This window comes from Dasypus novemcinctus, chromosome 26, assembly GCF_030445035.2.
Source record: "Dasypus novemcinctus isolate mDasNov1 chromosome 26, mDasNov1.1.hap2, whole genome shotgun sequence".
Taxonomy (NCBI): Eukaryota; Metazoa; Chordata; class Mammalia; order Cingulata; family Dasypodidae; genus Dasypus; species Dasypus novemcinctus.
In genome coordinates this window covers 10835097-10851942 of record NC_080698.1, presented here as the reverse complement: position 1 = coordinate 10851942, position 16846 = coordinate 10835097, and the positions used below count along the sequence as shown (strand labels likewise).

Here is a 16846-nt window from a genome sequence, read left to right as displayed (position 1 = left end):
GAAGGTGCTCCTGGTGGAGGGACCAGCATGTGCAAAGGGAAGTGCCTGGTTAGTGACCAGTCTACAGTGAAGCTGGGAAAGTCCGTCAGACCTGGGGTTCTCGGGTTCCAGGTAAAAGCCTGGCAGTGGGGAGCCATTGAAGGCTTTCAAGCTTAGGAGTGAGTGATGTAGTCCTATTGTAGGTAGACCCTCCTGGCTGCTGCTAAGGTGACATCTTTGGGTTTGAGTTGTCCTCCTTCAAGGTGGCAGATGCCCGGGAAGTTGGGCAGATCCTAAGCAGGCTGCGGGTAAGCTGCGGGGAATACCTGCACTCTGCAGGGCCCCATTAGCTCCACTCCCCCCTGCCCTCATGACCTGCCTGATCCTCTCCTGCAGGCGGCGAGGAGGAAAGGGGTGGGTGCTCCTGTGGGCCCAGGGGTCGCTGGCATGGGCGATCATCGGTGTGGCCACATGAGGGCAGCAGAGGACCAACTGATGGCTACTGCACCCCACCCCACCCTGCCCCCATAAATGGGTGGGCAGAGCCATCTAGGAAGAAATCCTCTCTGAAAGCCCTGAGGCAGGATGGGGGTCACAGGGAGACCCAGATCCCAGCACCGTTTGGGGAATGTTTCATTTCCATTTTACCCCGTGAAACTGACTATCTTAGGAAACATGTAGCCACTGAAACACAGGAACCGCGCCCTGCTTTCCCTGGGCATTCATTCATTTCCAGGCCAATTCTGGTTCGGGAAGGCAGCGCCTTTTACACTGCGTATCTTCCCTCCACTGGGTGTGGCTGCCCACTTCTCTCCACCTGGTGCTCACTGAGCTCCAACCTGGGGTCCAGGCTTGCACTGGGAACTGCGGATGGGGTCGGGGGAGCAGAGTCAGGAATCTGGAGTGACCTGTGCTGGGGTAGGTGTAGCATTGGGGCTGTGGGACCCAGGAGAGGGGCCTGGCATGGTCTGGGTCAGGAAGACCCCCCCAAAGAGCCACCTAAGTTGCAAGAGGAGGAAGGGGAAAGGGTGCTCCTGGAAAGAGGGGTAGCACCAGTAAAGGTCAGATTCCCTGGAGGACACAGGCACCTGGAGTAGGGGCTGGGTGGGAGAGGGGAGGAGACTCCTCCCACACCACCCTACCCCACTCCACGCCGCTCTAGGACCCCACTGCCCACTAGTCCCTTGGACCTCAGCCAGGTCCACCCTATAAAGCTGCTTCCCGTCTCCTGGCCCAAGAGGCTATCTCCACCCCACGCCTGCCCCAGCCCCACACAGGTTGGAGAGAGGCCTCTGGACAGCCACCTTGCCAGAACTCCAGCCTCATTTCAAGAGAACGAGGCCCAGCAGGGCTTACAGAGCCGAGCAGGCTGCAGGCACCCTGCTCCCCCACCGTCAGGAGAGCCCTGGAGCACGGCTGGGAAGTGTGGTGGCGGGCATACCTTCCCAGAGGCTGGCACTTTGGGTTTTGTCACCAGTCCTACAGCTTCCATACACTGAGGTTGCGGTGGAAAGACCGGAGCAGGGCTGGGCCCTTGCAGGGGCTGCCTCTCCCCCAACTCAGAAGTCCAGCCAGCAGGGTCCAGCTCCCCCCTGTAACCATCTACCACCCAGGCGGGGCAGGGAGCAGCACACTTGCCTCTGACCGCACCCTGACAAGGGCAGCCTGGGGCAGGCCACAGGAGGATGGCTCCACACACCCTCTCCTGCTGGGGCCTCCCCTTGTCTGCCCCATATTCCTCTTCTCTGTTCCTTATATGGGTGGGACCCGGGCCCTGTCCCTGTCTATATGGAACTGAAGGTGTTGCTGCAAACTGGCTCCACAGGAGGAAATGAGGCAGGGTGTCCCAGCGCCTACGCAGGCCGGCCCCACCTCGCCCAAGCCTGCTCATCAATCTCAAGGCCACCCTACGCACATCCACCCGCCCACAGGCAGCTGAGAACAAGGCGCCCAAGAAGGCGGCAGGACCCACGCTCCCGAGGGCGGGGTGAGTCGGCGGGACGGAGAGGCTGGCCTTCCGCGCACCCCGCCCCGGCCCCGCCCGCCTGCTCGGGCCCGCCCGCGCGCCCCTTGCCCTCCCGCCTACTTTGCTCTGCGGGCGGGCTGGGAGCCGCAGGTGAAACTGCCGCTACACGCCGGGTCAGTCTGTCCGTCCGCGCCTTCGGCTCAGACCCGGTACCAAGGGCGAGGATCGGGTTTCACGGGAGCCCCGCCCGGGGGCGACTGCCCGAGGGCTCGCAGGACCGGCGCTGGATGCTGAGCTCGAGCCGGCACCCGGCCGGACGAGGGCCTGCAGGGATCCCAGCGGGCGCCCAGCCCGGCCTCGATGGCGCTTCTCCTGCCGCCACCGCGGCCCTCCCTGCTGTGGCTGCTGCTGCTGCTGCCACCTCCGCCGGTGCCGGCAGCGGACCGAGACTGGCAGTGCCCGCGGATCCCATACGCCGCCTCCCGAGACTTTGACGTGGAGTACGCGGTGCCCACCTTCTCAGCCAACGGTACGGTACAGGCGGTAGTCACCCACGAGGGCGGCGTGGACGGGAGTGCCGTGTTCGTGGCCACACGGAACCGCTTGCACGTGCTGGGGCCGGGCCTGCAGCTCGTCCAGAGCCTGACCACGGGCCCCACTGGGGACCCGGGCTGCCAGACGTGCGCGTCCTGTGGCCCAGGACCCCGCGGCCCCCGGGGCGACACAGACATGAAGGTGCTGGTGCTGGAGCCCGCGCTGCCTGCTCTGATCAGCTGCGGCTCGAGCCTGCAGGGCCGCTGCTTCCTCCACGAGCTGGAGGCCCGCGGGGCGGCCGTGCACCTGGCGCCGCCCGCCTGCCTCTTCTCCGCCCGCGACAACCGGCCCGAGCACTGCCCCGACTGCGTGGCCAGCCCGCTGGGCACCCGCGTGACCGTGGTCGAGCAGGGCCACGCTTCCTACTTCTACGTGGCGTCCTCCCTGGACGCGGCCGTGGCGGCCAGCTTCAGCCCGCGTTCCGTGTCTATCCGGCGCCTCAAGGCCGACGCCTCGGGCTTCGCGCCGGGCTTCGCGGCGCTGTCGGTGCTGCCCGCGCACCTCGCCGCCTACCGGATCGAGTACGTGCACAGCTTCCGGGCGGGCGCCTTCGTCTACTTCCTGGCGGTGCAGCCGGCCAGCGTGCCGGCTGTCCCGGGGACGCTGCACACGCGCCTGGCCCGGCTCAGCGCCACCGAGGCCGAGCTGGGCGACTACCGCGAGCTGATCCTGGACTGCCGGTTCGCGCCCAAACGCCGGCGCCGCGGGTCCCCCGACGGCGGCCAGCCCTACCCGCTGCTGCAGGCGGCTCACACCGCCCCGGTGGGCGCCCGGCTAGCTGCGGAGCTGAGCATCGCAGAGGGCCAGGACGTGCTGTTTGGGGTCTTCGTGGCCAGCAGGGCGGGCAGCCCGGACGCGGGCCCTACCTCCGTTGTCTGCGCCTTCCCCATCCACCTGCTGGACCGCCTCATCGAGGAGGGTGTGGAGCGCTGCTGTGAGCCCCCAGTGCCGGTGGGACTACGGCGAGGCCTCGACTTCTTCCAGGCGCCCAGCTTATGTCCCAACCCGGTAAGCAGAATGAAGGGCCCCTGACCTATGACCAGCCGGCACGTGGCTGACCTCAGGCTGCTTCCCTTCCACCTCCGGGAGGACCTGGGACAGGGAGGGCAGGCAGGAGAAGTCTTCTCTTCCACCCAATCCCTTAGTGCTAGGAGTGGTTTAGGGGGCCACTTAGGGGCAGGGGGGACTCTCCCAGCCATGCTGGCCCCCATGGCTACCTCATCTTGTTCTTCCTCCCTCCCAGCCATCATGGCCTCTGGTGGACTTTTTACATGGATTCCTTTCTTAAGTGAGGACTGTCCTGCATCATAAGTGTCTCCCTGCCAGACCCAGCCCTCAAACTCTGGTCATCACCCCCATTCCCCTGGCCACCTGTCTGCCACACACACCTGCAGGGACACACACACACACAAACAGCCCCCTACACATGTACATATATGTACACAGGCAATGCTCGCAGACTCCGGCAGCTGCTTGCCAACAGTTTCACTTTCCCTGTGGGAGCACTTGTTATGCTCCACTTTCCAAAGAGGGTGGGGCAGGAGTTCTCAGAGAATATCCCCCCACCCAGGGCCCAGGGAGCCTGCTGAGCAAGGCTAGGTCCTTGCCGGGGAGCCTGGGTGGCCTGCGCTTCACCGACTGCCCTCCCTCCCAGATTGCTTTCCTTGACATGATTGGGGGAGGACATGCTGAGAAGGCAGCTTGGCTCTAGAAGGTTCGGCGAGTCTTGTGCAGGCAAATGTAAACAGCTGGGGACGAGTGAAGGCCAGGGAGGGCCTGTTTGGAATTGTTCCACCAGGCAGGAGTCCCTAGACATTTCCATTGTGATTGGGGCCCTGCCTCAGTCCCCGTTCTCTTCCTGGGCAGAAGACCTCACAACTCAGGCCAAATCAGGGCCTCTTCCATCAGACCCTACCCAGGCCCTGGCTAGCCCTGGTGTCAGGGAGCTGGAGCAGAGACAAATAAGACATTCCTTAAAATGCTACCCTGAGGCCAAAACGAAAACTGATCCCTTGGAGCCATTGAAACAATCCTACCCAAGATTATAAGAGATTAAACCAGGGAGATGGGGTGAAGGGAGCGTTGGACAAGAGGCTTTGCTTTTCGGTGGGCTGACTCAGAGCTCCTGCTCTCAGGGCCTCTCGTCACTATGAGACCCTGGCCCTGCTGGGACCTTCTCGGCTAACTCCTTCCCAGTTCCTGGTGATGGCCCAGATCTGGGCCAAGAATTTATACCCAGCTTGAGGTGGGAGATCTTCAGGCTCCCCCCATCTGCTGAGTCCCTCAGAATTGAGGAGGCCTGAGGATGAGGACTCCTTGTCAGGGGTTGGGCACCCCTGAATTTTTTTCCTTCCCTCCAAGGAGTAAGAACTTCTCCCCAACTTGGCTAGTGGTCAGTGGGTCAGTAGACACCCACCAGGACCGGGCAGTGCCAGGCTCGGGGAGGCCTAATCTCAGAATCTCGGGCGCTACCCACAAGCTGGCCTGCTCCCTGGGAGGTGTGTGGGTCAGCCCTGTGCGGTGTTTGCCCACTGCCTCTAGGCACACAGCCACGGGGGCTGCACCCACCCAGCGTTCCTGGCTGGCCTCCGCAAGTCCAAGGGGCTTAGAGCTGGTGCCTGCCCTCCGTGAGTGGTCTGGGGGAGTCACCCTTGTGCGTGGGGCATTGGGCACTTGAGTCAAGTATTTTCAGGAGCCGGGGGCCTCTGGACAAGCTGGGAACCCCAGAGCTAAGGCCCCAGGGCTTACAGGCAAGAGGCAGGGGTGTGGCCCTATATTACGCCTCAAAGCCTCACCTGTCCCTGAGTCATGCTGAAAACACCAAGCAGGCTTCCTGCTGGGGCCAGTCCCCTCACCCCCCTCAGGTGAGGCCAGAGTCCCAGTCTCTCCCCACCTAGATGACAGGCCAGGGTGTGGGGTTTCTCGGCCCGGTGGCTCTGCGGTTCTCGCTGCCAGGGCTCCTGATCAGCCCCCAGGACTCAGGTCTGGGTTAAGCCCGCTTGGTCTGATGGGGCATCTCAGAGGCTCCGGCCTTGAATGATGGTGAGGGCCATCCTGGGCACCTGGGGCTGCTGGGCTGTGCCTGCACCTCACATGTACCTCTGCTACCTCCCACTCACATCCTGGCTTCCTGGTTTCCCAGAAGCTTCCTCAGTCCTGCCCTAGGGCACTGGGTGCAGCCCCTAAACCCTCCCCTGCTGAGAGCAGAAGGGTTAGTGTTTCTCGGCCAGTGGTGCCTAGCCTGACACCCAGGCCCTCAGCCTCAATTTACCCTTCTGTACCCTGAATTTATCCAGGGAACAGCTGGAAGTGGAGGGCGGTCTTTGTAGTCTCAAAAAGAAGGACCATGTTGCCAGGCTTGTACTGGCCAATTAAACCACAGGCCAGCCCCTTGGGCGGGTGGGGAAACTGAGGCCTGGCAAGGGGACAGTTTGCCAAAGTATACACAAGTAGTCAGGGAAGAGGCAGCAGAGGGTGGGAGAGGCCTTGGTAAGACTCAGAGTTCAAACCCGGCTCCTCTCCTAAGGGGCTGTGAGGCCTTAAACAGGTGTCCACACCTCTCTGAACCTGCTCCTTTATCTGTAAAATATGGAGGTAGTGGTGGGAGCGCCCACTCTACAGGGTGGTTGTGAGGACAGAATGAGCTAGACTTGGTAACTCATTATCAGAGTGGGTGTGGCAGGGTAGGGCAGGAGGGAGGGCACCAGCCTTCCATCCCAGGCTTCCTTCCCTGCCCCTGCCACCTCTGAGAGCCCTGTGGAGGGGCGGCTGGCAGGACTGGAGCCTTCTCCAGCCAGGCCCCATGACGGCCGGGAGTCCTGGGCTGCTGTGATCACTGATGGAGGCACCGAGGGGTCAGTGGGTGGAGCTGGGCCCTGACCCACTCCTCGGCCCTCCCCAGCCTGGCCCGGTAGCCCCCGGCCCCAACGCCAGCTGCCATCACTTCCCTCTGCTGGTCAGTAGCAACCTCTTACGTGTGGACCTATTCAACGGGCTCCTGGGGCCGGTGCAGATCACTGCGCTGCACGTGACGCGCCTTGACAATGACACGGTAGCCCACATGGGCACAGCTGACGGGCGCATCCTGCAGGTGAGTGTCATCCCCATAGCTCCCTGGCCCCGGGTCCCTGTCCCCATCCCTGTTTCGTTGACAGTTGACCTGTCCCAGGTGGAGTTGGCCAGGTCTCTCAACTACTTGCTGTATGTGTCCAACTTCTCGCTGGGCAGCAGCGGGCAGCCCGTGCAGCGGGACGTCAGTCGCCTCGGGGACCACCTGTTCTTTGCCTCTGGGGACCAGGTAATGTGGGCCAGGGCTGGGGCTACCACCCAATCCAGCGAGGCATTGACACACCCAGGTTCCATCTTCCTGATCTGGAATGGGACCAGGCAGTCAATGGGGCCCATTCCCCTCCCCAGCCACCCCTAAACCAGTGTCTCCTACCCCAAGGTCTTTCAGGTTCCCATCCAGGGCCCTGGCTGCCACCATTTCCTCACCTGTGGGCGTTGCCTACGTGCACAGCGTTTCATGGGCTGTGGCTGGTGTGGGGACAAGTGCGGCCGGCAGAAGGAGTGCCCCCGCGTGTGGCAACAAGACCACTGCCCACCTGAGCTCACTGAGGTATGGCTTCCCTAGCCAGGCACAGGTAAGGGTGGGATAAGCTGGGCCTGAGGTGGAGATCAACAGGTCTTGACCACAATCCTCCTTAGTTCTGGCGTGCCCTCCATATCCACGAGGAGGACATCTTTGGCAGAGAGGACCACACAAAGACTTGGTGGCAGGGCAGTGCCTGAGTATCTGAAGACTAGCCTGTGACGTAGAGGGTCTGGGATGTGAGGCAGGCAAGTGGTGTGGGAAAGCAGAGGAGGCTGACGAGCCCGTCTGTCCCCGCCTCAGTTCTACCCCTACAGTGGGCCCTTAAGGGGCAGCACAAGGCTGACCTTGTGTGGCTCCAACTTCTACTCGCACCCTGCTGGCGTGGTGCCTGAGAACACGCATCAGATCACCGTGGGCCAAAGTCCCTGCCGGCTGCTGCCCAAGGACACCTCGAACATCAGGTACAACCTGGTCTGCTGCCGGGGGCACCCAGGAAACCCCTTCCCTCTGAGACCCTGTCCTCTGCTTATCAAGACTAAGAGGGTAGGGACAAGCTAGTGACCAGCAGAGGCGCTAGCTGGTGTGTGTCTGGGGAAACATCTGTGCTCCTTTCTGAGCCTGCATGTGCCTGTGGTGTCACAAGCTGGTCAAGGGTGGTCCCTGCCCACCAAGATCCTGCATACCTGGAGGAGGGCCTGAGTGGGGAGATGTCACCTTCAGGCTCAGAGGGGCATGCAGTCAGGCCTGCCGACCTCAGGGGTCATCTCTGTGCCCCAGCCCAGTGCCCCGGCAGGACTTTGTTGAGGAGCTTCAGTGTGAGCTGGAGTCCTCGGGCACACAGACCACAGGGCCTGCCAACATCACCCTCACTGTGACCAACATGCCGCTGGGCAGGCATTTCCGGATAGATGGTACTTCCGTGCTGCCAGGCTTCTCTTTCATGGTGAGGCCACCGCACCCCTCCTGCTCCCTTGGCTGGCCAGGCGGTATGGCCAGGGAAGGGCTTGGGGTGGGGGTCTGTTGTAGCTAAGCCACCTCCATGCTCCCTTAGGAGCCAGCGCTGACTTCCGTGCAGCCCCTGTTTGGCCCGCGGGCGGGGGGCACCCTCCTCACCCTGCAAGGTCGAGCCCTGTCCGTGGGCACCAGCCGGGCTGTGCTGGTCAATGGCACCAAGTGCCTGCTGGAAAGGTAAGTGCCAGCAGGCAAGGGGATGGACGGGAGGCCACGGGGCCCACCGGGGGGAGCCCTCACCAGTGGGGGACCCGGGCTCCTGCCAGGGCAGGGAGAGGAGGACCCAGACATGTGTCGGTGAGGGGAGGAGGACCAGGAGGGTGCTGCCCGCTTGCCCTCAGCACACGTGCTGATGTGGGAACAAGAGAGCCCATCCCAAAGTCCATCTGCTTCGGCCCACCTTCCTAGGGGTCTTACTGGGACCACCCACCCAATCATCGCACAGACCACTGGCGTCTGGGGGGCAATGGCCAACAGAAGAACTGGGAGGGACGGGCAGGCGCCTTGAGGAGGTGGGCCCGGCCACCACCTGGGGCTGCTGCTGAGCCCAAGCCCGATCCGCAGGGTCAGCGAGGAGCAGCTTCTGTGTGCCACCCCCCCTGGTGCTGCCACGGCCAGGGTTCCCCTTCGCCTGCAGGTGGGGGGTGCCCAGGTGCCTGGCGCCTGGACCTTCCACTACCGGGAAGACCCCCTTGTGCTGAGCATCAGCCCTAGCTGCGGCTACAAGTCAGTGCCACTCCCTGCCTGCTCCGGCCTCCAAGGGGTGAGGGAGCCAGCCTCGGAGAGCACCCCAAGCCCACCACCCTGCCCTCCCCCACAGCGGCTCCCACGTCACCATCCGTGGCCAGCACCTGACCTCAGCGTGGCGCCTAGCGCTATCGTTCCACGACGGGCTCGGGGCAGTGGAAAACAGGGTGAGCAGGCGCTGGCAGCCGCAGAGTGGGAGGAAGGCGAGACCGTCTCCTGAGCTCCAGCCCCACCCCGTGCCGGGCTGAGGAGACTGCGGGGGCCACGGATGGGGCCCCCAGCTAACACGGTCATGTGGGCCCCAGCAGTGTGAGGGGCAGCTCCCGGACGAGCACCGGTGCCGCTTGCCTGAATACGTGGTCCGAGGACCCCAGGGGTGGACAGCTGGGAACCTGAGTGCCTGGGGGGATGGCGCCGCTGCCTTCACACTGCCCGGCTTTCGCTTCCTGCCTCCGCCCAGTGTGCCCAGTGCCAACTTGGCCCCGCTGAAGCCCGAGGAGTACGCCGTCAAGTTCCAAGTAGGTGTGGGGTGGACGGGGCCAGTGCGGGGGTAAGGCCGGAGCCTGCCCGAGGAAAGCTGGAGCCACTGGCAGCTTCTCATGACCATCTCCGCAGTATATCGGGCTGAGTGCTGTGGCTGACTGCGTGACTGTGAACGTGACCGTGGGTGGTGAGAGCTGCCAGCACGAGTTCCGGGGGGATATGGTCGTCTGCCCCCTGCCCCGCTCCCTGCAACTCGGCACGGACGGCGCCCCGCTGCAGGTAGGCCACCCAGCTGGCCCTCTGCAGGAGACGTGCGTGAAGGACCTGCAGGCCAGGACTGAGCTGCCGCTTGCCCCCAGGTCTGCGTGGACGATGAGTGTCACATCCTGGGTGCGGTGGTGCGGCTGGGCCCAGAGGGGCTCCCACAGGGCATGCTTCTTGGTGTCTTGCTGGCCCTGCTCCTGCTTATGGCTGCACTGGCCGCTGTGCTGATCTTCAGCCACTGGTGGCGGCGGAAGCAGCTGGGTGAGCCCCCCGCCCCTACCACTACTCGGCCTTCCTCCCAAATGGCGGCATCACCCGTTCCCCAAATGGCGGCATCACCCGTTCCCTACATCCCCACTCTGCCCGGGCTTTGGGGGTCTGCCCACTCTCCTGGGTGAGGGTCAGCCCCAAGGAACTTCTAGAGCCTGGCCACCAAGGGTCACCCTTCCACAGCCATTTCTCCCAACCTGGATGACCTGGCATCTCTGGACCGGACCTCTGGAACCATCCCCCTGCCTCTGCTCCGCTCGGGCTCTGACTACAGAAATGGCCTTGGTGAGGTGGTGGAGGCACTGGGAGCTGGAGCCACCCCCTCTGTCTCCCAAGCCCCTCATTGCCCCTCCCACACAGGACCCCCTGCCACTCAGGCTCACAGAGTGGCCTCAGACGACGGGGATGGGTCCCGTGTCCCACTGCTCCGGACAGAGTCAATCCAGCTCAGGGAACTGGACTCTAAGCTCCTGGCCGAGGTCAAGGATGTGCTGATTCCCCATGAGCAGGTGGTCATTCACAGTGACCAAGTCATTGGCAAAGGTGAGGAGGCCAGGCCAGGCGGGGCAGAGATGAGCTCCCAAGACAACATGGGCTCAAGGGACAGATTCTTGTCGGACCTTCTCGCCGAACTGTGTGACCTTGGACACTGCTTAACCTCCCTGAGTCTCCACTTGCTCATCTGTGAAATAGAGATGAACAAAGTGCCATCTTCAGGGAATTCTGCTAAGGGTTAAGTGGGCGTGGGAGGGCTGCAGGCCCTGCCTTCATGCAGCTGCTGCTTGGGTCTTGTTTTTTCTTGCTACATTAAGTTATTTAAAATACCGTTTATTATCTAACTTTTCATATATATATATATATTTTTTTAAAGATTTATATATTTCTCTCCCCTTCCCCCTCCCACCCAGTTGTCTGTTCTCTGTGTCTATTTGCTGCGTCTTCTTTGTCTGCTTCTGTTGTTGTCAGCGGCACGGGAATCTGTTTATTTTTGTTGAGTCATCTTGTTGTGTCAGCTCTCCGTGTGTGCGGCACCATTCCTGGGCAGGCTGCACCTTCTCTCACGCTGGGCGGCTCTCCTTACGGGGCGCTCTCCTTGCGCGTGGGGCTCCCCTACATAGGGACACCCCTGCGTGGCACAGCACTCCTTGCGCTCATCAGCACTGTGTGTGGGCCAGCTCCACATGGCTCAAGGAGGCCCGGGGTTTGAACCGCGGACCTCCCATGTGGTAGACGGATGCCCTATCCACTGGGCCAAGTCCACTTCCCTCATATATTTTTTTAATATTTTATTGTGAGGGGAAACCGACTTGGCCCAGTGGTTAGGGCATCCATCTACCACATGGGAGGTCCGTGGTTCAAACCCCAGGCCTCCTTGACCCGTGTGGAGCTGGCCCACTTGCAGTGCTGATGTGCGCAAGGAGTGCTGTGCCACGCAGGGGTGTCCCCCACATAGGGGAGCCCCACACGCAAGGAGTGTGCCCCGTAAGGAGAGCCGCCCAGCGCGAGAGAAGGTGCAGCCTGCCCAGGAATGGCACCGCCCACACTTCCCGTGCCGCTGACGACAACAGAAGTGGACAAAGAAACAAGACGGCAGCAAATAGACACAGAGAACAGACAACCGGGAGAGGGGGGGAGATTAAATAAAAATTAAAAAAAAAAAATTTATTGTGGAACATATATACAGCATAACATTTCCCATTTTGACCACTTTCAAGCATACTCTTCTTTGGTATGACTTACCTTCACAATGTGCTGCTACCATCACTACCATCCATTACCAAAACTTTTCTGTCACCCCAGATAGAAACTTAATTCTCCATTAAGCATTAACTCCCCGTTCCCCACCCCCTACCCCGTTGTGTGTAACCTTCAGTCTCTATGAATTTGCATAGTCTAGTTATTTCATAAGTGAGATCATGCAATATTTGTCCTTTTGTGCTGTTGCTGCTTTTTTTGTTTGGTTTTGTTTGTTTTTATTTATTTATCCCCCCTTGCCCCTTGCTTGCTGTCTGCTCTGTGTCCATTAGCTGCACGTTCTTCTGTGTCTGCTTGTCTCCTTTTGTTGCATCATTTTGCTGCATCGGCTCTCCGCCGGCACGGGCCAGCTTGCCTTCACGAGGAGGCCCTGGGACGCAAACCCAGGGCTTCCCGTGTGGTAGACGGGAGCCCAATCGGTTGAGCCACAGCTGCTTCCCACTGCTGCTGTTTTTATTTATTTATTTATTTATTTATTTATTTATTTTTATTTATTTTTTAATTTCTCTCCCCTTTCTCCACCCAGTCCCAGCTGTCTGTTCTCTGTGTCCATTCCGTACGTGTTCTTCCATTTGTCCGCTTCTGTTGTTGTCAGCGGCATGGGAATCTGTTTCTTTTTGTTGCATCATCCCGCTGTGTTAGCTCTCCGTGTGTGCGACACCATTCCTGGGCAGGCTGCACTTTCTTTTGCGCTGGGCGGCTCTCCTTATGGGGCACACTTCTTGCGTGTGGGGCTCCCCTATGCAGGGGACACCCCTGCGTGGCAGGGCACTCGTGCGCATCAGCACTGTGCATGGGCCAGCTCCACACGGGTCAAGGAGGCCCGAGGTTTGAACCGTGGACCTCCATGTGGTAGACGGACGCCCTAACCACTGGGCCAAGTCCACTTCCCGGCTGCTGTTTTCAATGTCAGATTGGCCAGCTGTGCCTTGAGGCCTGGTTGTCAGGGATCAGGTGTGGTGCAAGTCCTATGAGCCAGGGTCCCTCCCACCGCCTCCCTGTCACCAGGCCACTTTGGAATCGTCTATCACGGGGACTACACAGACCCGGCGCAGAATCAAATCCACTGTGCCATCAAGTCGCTGAGCCGTAAGTAGGGCAGGGGCCAGAGCCCCCAGCTGGGGGGGGTCCTCGTTCCCGCCACGCCACCACCTCCCTGAGCGACCCTGAGCAGGAGAGCTGTCTTCTCCCTTCCCCCTCTGACCTTGGCGAGGGGCCGCTCTGCCCCGGGCTTTCCCCACGGCTCCGCAGGCATCACGGAAGTGCAGGAGGTGGAGGCCTTCCTGCGCGAGGGGCTGCTGATGCGCGGCCTGCACCACCCGAACGTGCTGGCCCTCGTTGGCATCGTGCTGCCACCCGAGGGGCTGCCCTGCGTGCTCCTGCCCTACATGCACCACGGAGACCTGCTCCGGTTCATCCGCTCACCCCTGCGGGTCGGTGCTCGGCTGGTCTTGGGTGAGGGGGCTTGGGCAGCAGCTGGGGATGGAGCTGCTCTGCCCTTGCCCACCCACCCACCTGTGCCCCCAGAACCCCACGGTGAAGGACCTCATCAGCTTCGGCCTGCAGGTGGCCCGCGGCATGGAGTACCTGGCGGAGCAGAAATTTGTGCACAGGGACCTGGCTGCTCGGAACTGCATGTGAGGAAGGGAACAGGGCACCAGGGTAGGCAGTCGCCTAAGGGTGCCTCAGGGAAGGGCCCACCCTCCAGCCCTCTCTGTGCAGTCCCCCCCAACCCTCTGGGCCTCAGTTTTCCTATCTGCCCAGCACAGGCTTGGACTGGAGGGTCTGGCTCTGAAATCCTGTGAGAGCTTGGAACGGGGGGTGTTCAGGGCCTGCCGGGGGCCAGTCCTAACTATGCTCCCCCCTCCCAGGCTAGACGAGTCATTCACAGTCAAGGTGGCTGACTTTGGACTAGCCCGCGACATCCTGGACAAGGAGTACTACAGCATCCGCCATCACCGCCATGCTCGCCTGCCTGTCAAGTGGATGGCCCTGGAGAGCCTGCAGACCTACAGGTTCACTACCAAGTCCGATGTGGTGAGGCCCCACCTGTCCCGGGGCCTGCATGGCCTCAGGGCCCTGGGCACGCTTGACCTTGCCCGTTCAGCTCCAGAGAATGATCAGAGCCCAGGAAATCCCCAGGCTAGGCGACTCCCCATCCCATTTGCTCCCCTTGTGGACAAGCATACGAGGGACTCTGATACCCGCCAGGGCAAGAGGAGCCTCTGAACACATTGCCTCCTCGTGGACAATCCAGCCCCTGCTCAGCCCCAGCTCTCGGGGTTTTTTCCTCTGAAAAGGAGGCCAAGGTGGGGGAGACAGAGGGAAGATACTTGTGAGGCATGGAGGGATGGACTCTGAGTGGGGGGTGTGGGTCCTGCACTTCCAGCTGCAGGGCTTTGGGAGGCAGAGGGCCTGCCCCCAGATTTGGGGATGGGAGTTGAGTCCCCTGTCTTCTCGTCTTTCTCCCCAGTGGTCGTTTGGCGTGCTGCTATGGGAGCTGCTAACACGGGGTGCCCCACCATACCCACACGTTGACCCCTTTGACCTCATCCACTTCCTGGACCAGGGTCGGCGCCTGCCCCAGCCTGAGTATTGCCCTAACTCCCTGTGAGTGTGCGGAGGGCGTAGGTGGGAAGGGGAGCTGGGCCCCGGAGGTGTGGAGGAGGCAGGAGACAGGTTCCTGGCCTGACTCTGTGCCCAATCCTCTGGTCGATTGCACCAGGAACCCTCTCTGAACCTCAGTTTCCTCATCTCTGGGCTGGTCCAGCCCCCATCCCGGAAAGGGTGCCGGGAGGACATCGTGGTTACCATGGTAACAACATTCCCAACTCAGAGTCTGGGTCGAGGCCAGTGATTTTATTTCCCAGCACTCTACTCACCCCACTTCTGCTGCGGGGGGGGGGGAGGGGGGGGAGGCTGTTTCCCATCTTTCCTACTCATTGAACCTCAAGCTCCCGTCAGCTCCCACACCGGCCCCCTCCAGAGCTCCAGACCAGGTTTCTGTCCCCCACTGGACACAGCTTCAGACTCCTCGTTCACGTAGGGATGGCGGCAGCTGTGTTGTCATGGTGCTCGTGGGTGGGCTCGGTGCCGAGGTTTGGCCTGATGAGCATCACGCGTGCCTAAGCTGTGCCCGGGTCTCGGCGGTTAGAGCAAGGCAAACCAGAGCACAGGTGAAGGTGGGCAGCGACTCCTTCCTCACGGCCCTGCCTGCTCGGGTTTGATCTTGATTATTCATTTCACCAATACATCCGATCTGAAGTCCGGGAGATTGACTCCACCGCCTGCTTGTGCTCAGGTTGGGCTCCTAAAAACAGACCCTGAGATGAAATGTGCGTGCCAGGAGTTTCTGGGTAGGTTAAGGAGGAGGGGCGCAGGCGGGGCAGAGGAGAAGTGGGGCTGCCGTGCAGGTGCAGCAGAGGCCACGGCCCACACCACCGGGATTTCTTGAGCTGGGATGACCCTTCAGATTTTTCTGAAGCCAGGGGTCATGATGCCTTTGTACCAGCTGTCAACCAGTCACTAGCCCCAGGCTGCCCACAGAAAGGGGCTATGAGCTTGGGGAAAGCAGTTCCTTTCTGCCTAGGGCAATTCCCAGAGAGCCGCAGCCACGAGCTTTCAGCAGGCAAGTCTCCGAGCCCCCCGGGAGAATGAAGGGGAGAATGAAGGCCTCTCTGGGCCCTGGAAAGTGGGGCTAACAATGGCCACCCTCAGGGAGTCTGAGAGTTACATGAGATACTGCCTGTAGGACACTCAGCACTTCATTAAGGCAGGGATGGCATCCCCAAGATAACAGGACGTGCATTAGGACCCACTGGGCAAATCCAGAGAACCTCTGTTTTGGAACCATGGCACACTGTTGCTGCCCCACATGCCCCTGTCTCAGGACTTTAACCCCCGATTTCACTGGACCCAAGCTTCCTTCCCAGAAGATGTGTGATGATAACCATGATAGCTTGTGAGCTGGGCCCCGCGCCAAGCACTGCACAGGCATGCTCTCACCTTATGCCCCAACAGTTCTGGGATCAGAGAAGGACCTGGAGGCACAGAGAGGTTAAGAAATTTGCCCAAGAACACACAGCCCAGGCCACAGGGCGCAGGAGTCCAAGCTCTTAATCCCCTGTCAATTCACCCTCCACCAGGGTGGGAAGGCGGGAAGGCAAGACTGGAATGGCAATTACAGGAATGAGAAGTGCTGCCACTGGCTGGGTGATGCTGGGCACCACCAGGCCCTGTTACCTCACCATTATGAGGCCAGCCAGGGGTTTAACAGTCAGTGGGTGACTTGGAGGGGGTGGGAAGCCCTGGGTGGGGGGTGACTTAACCCTGACACCCGCCTCCCTCTGCAGGTTTGCTGTGATGCAGCGCTGCTGGGCCGCGGAGCCAGGGGCACGGCCCACCTTTGGGGAGCTAGCCCGGGAAGTGGAGCGCGTGGCAGCCACGCTGCGCGGGGACCACTACGTCCAGCTGCCCGCAGCCTACGTGAACCTGGGCCCCAGCACTGTGGATGCGCCGACTGCAGCCCTGGACCAGCCCCCATCCCCACAGGCGTGCAGGAGCACAGCGCGGCCCCGGCCCCTTTCAGAGCCGCCACGGCCCACGTGACCTCAGCCCCCTCCCCACCTAATGGCTGCACGCTAACCCCAACCTGCCCCTGGGCCATGCCAGATGGAAGGAGGCCAGGGCCACTCTCTGCCGTCCCTGCCCCTTAGCCTCCAGAAGTGATGGGGGACAAGCAGGGCATACTGGGTGCCCCACTCTGCATGGGGTTCCTTCTTGCCATGGTTATTTATGGAGCAACTGCTGTGTGCCCGGCTTTCTGTGCCAGGGGACTCAGTGATGACCACACTGACACTGGCCCTTAAACCAGTAAACAAACGAGTTAATTTTTAAGTGCAAATTGTGGTAAATGTAATGAAAAAAAAGGCCAAAATGCTGCTTTGAGGATTTGGAGCACTACTTTAGCTAGAGAGGTAAGGGGCACCTCCCCAGGTGGTGACGTTTGTGCTGAGATCTGAAAGGTGGGACAAAGACTACCAGGTACAGAGTTGGGGGAAGAGAATTTTTGGCCAAGTGAGCAGCACATGCAAAGGCCCTGAGGCTGGAAGGTGTTGGGTCAGTAGGAAGGCTCCAGAGAACAGGAAGGTCAGGCAAGGCCCAGAATCCAGATTGCAGGGCCT

At 61.1% G+C, this 16846-nt stretch overlaps 1 protein-coding gene across 3 annotated transcripts; it reads left to right on the top strand.

Annotated features, from left to right (window-relative positions):
- Positions 1 to 2026: 2026 nt before the first annotated feature.
- On the top strand, positions 2027 to 16559 carry MST1R (macrophage stimulating 1 receptor). 3 transcript variants are annotated; one of them, XM_058288129.2, is made up of 20 exons: positions 2027 to 3547; positions 6441 to 6629; positions 6708 to 6836; positions 6987 to 7157; positions 7434 to 7594; positions 7911 to 8076; positions 8185 to 8321; positions 8709 to 8870; positions 8965 to 9058; positions 9200 to 9409; positions 9507 to 9653; positions 9734 to 9899; positions 10092 to 10193; positions 10269 to 10451; positions 12672 to 12752; positions 12915 to 13096; positions 13191 to 13300; positions 13535 to 13700; positions 14137 to 14273; positions 16016 to 16559. In XM_058288129.2, exons 1-20 carry the CDS (start codon positions 2306 to 2308, stop codon positions 16269 to 16271), a joined length of 4191 nt encoding a protein of 1396 aa, XP_058144112.1. In that variant the 5' UTR covers positions 2027 to 2305; the 3' UTR covers positions 16272 to 16559. The 3 variants fall into 3 exon arrangements, with proteins under 3 accessions (XP_058144112.1, XP_058144111.1, XP_058144113.1); XM_058288128.2 differs by having other exon boundaries at positions 2226 to 3547; positions 9197 to 9409; positions 16016 to 16416; XM_058288130.2 differs by lacking the exon at positions 16016 to 16559 and having other exon boundaries at positions 2226 to 3547; positions 9197 to 9409; positions 13535 to 13678; positions 14137 to 14267.
- Positions 16560 to 16846: the final 287 nt, after the last annotated feature.

Excerpts from the sequence above, each read along its gene's own strand:
- MST1R (XM_058288128.2), top strand. The coding sequence starts at position 2,306 with ATGGCGCTTCTCCTGCCGCCACCGCGGCCCTCCCTGCTGTGGCTGCTG. Across the intron at positions 13,701-14,136 it reads TCACTACCAAGTCCGATGTG|TGGTCGTTTGGCGTGCTGCT; the intron begins GTGAGGCCCCAC and ends CTTTCTCCCCAG. Across the intron at positions 14,274-16,015 it reads GAGTATTGCCCTAACTCCCT|GTTTGCTGTGATGCAGCGCT; the intron begins GTGAGTGTGCGG and ends CTCCCTCTGCAG.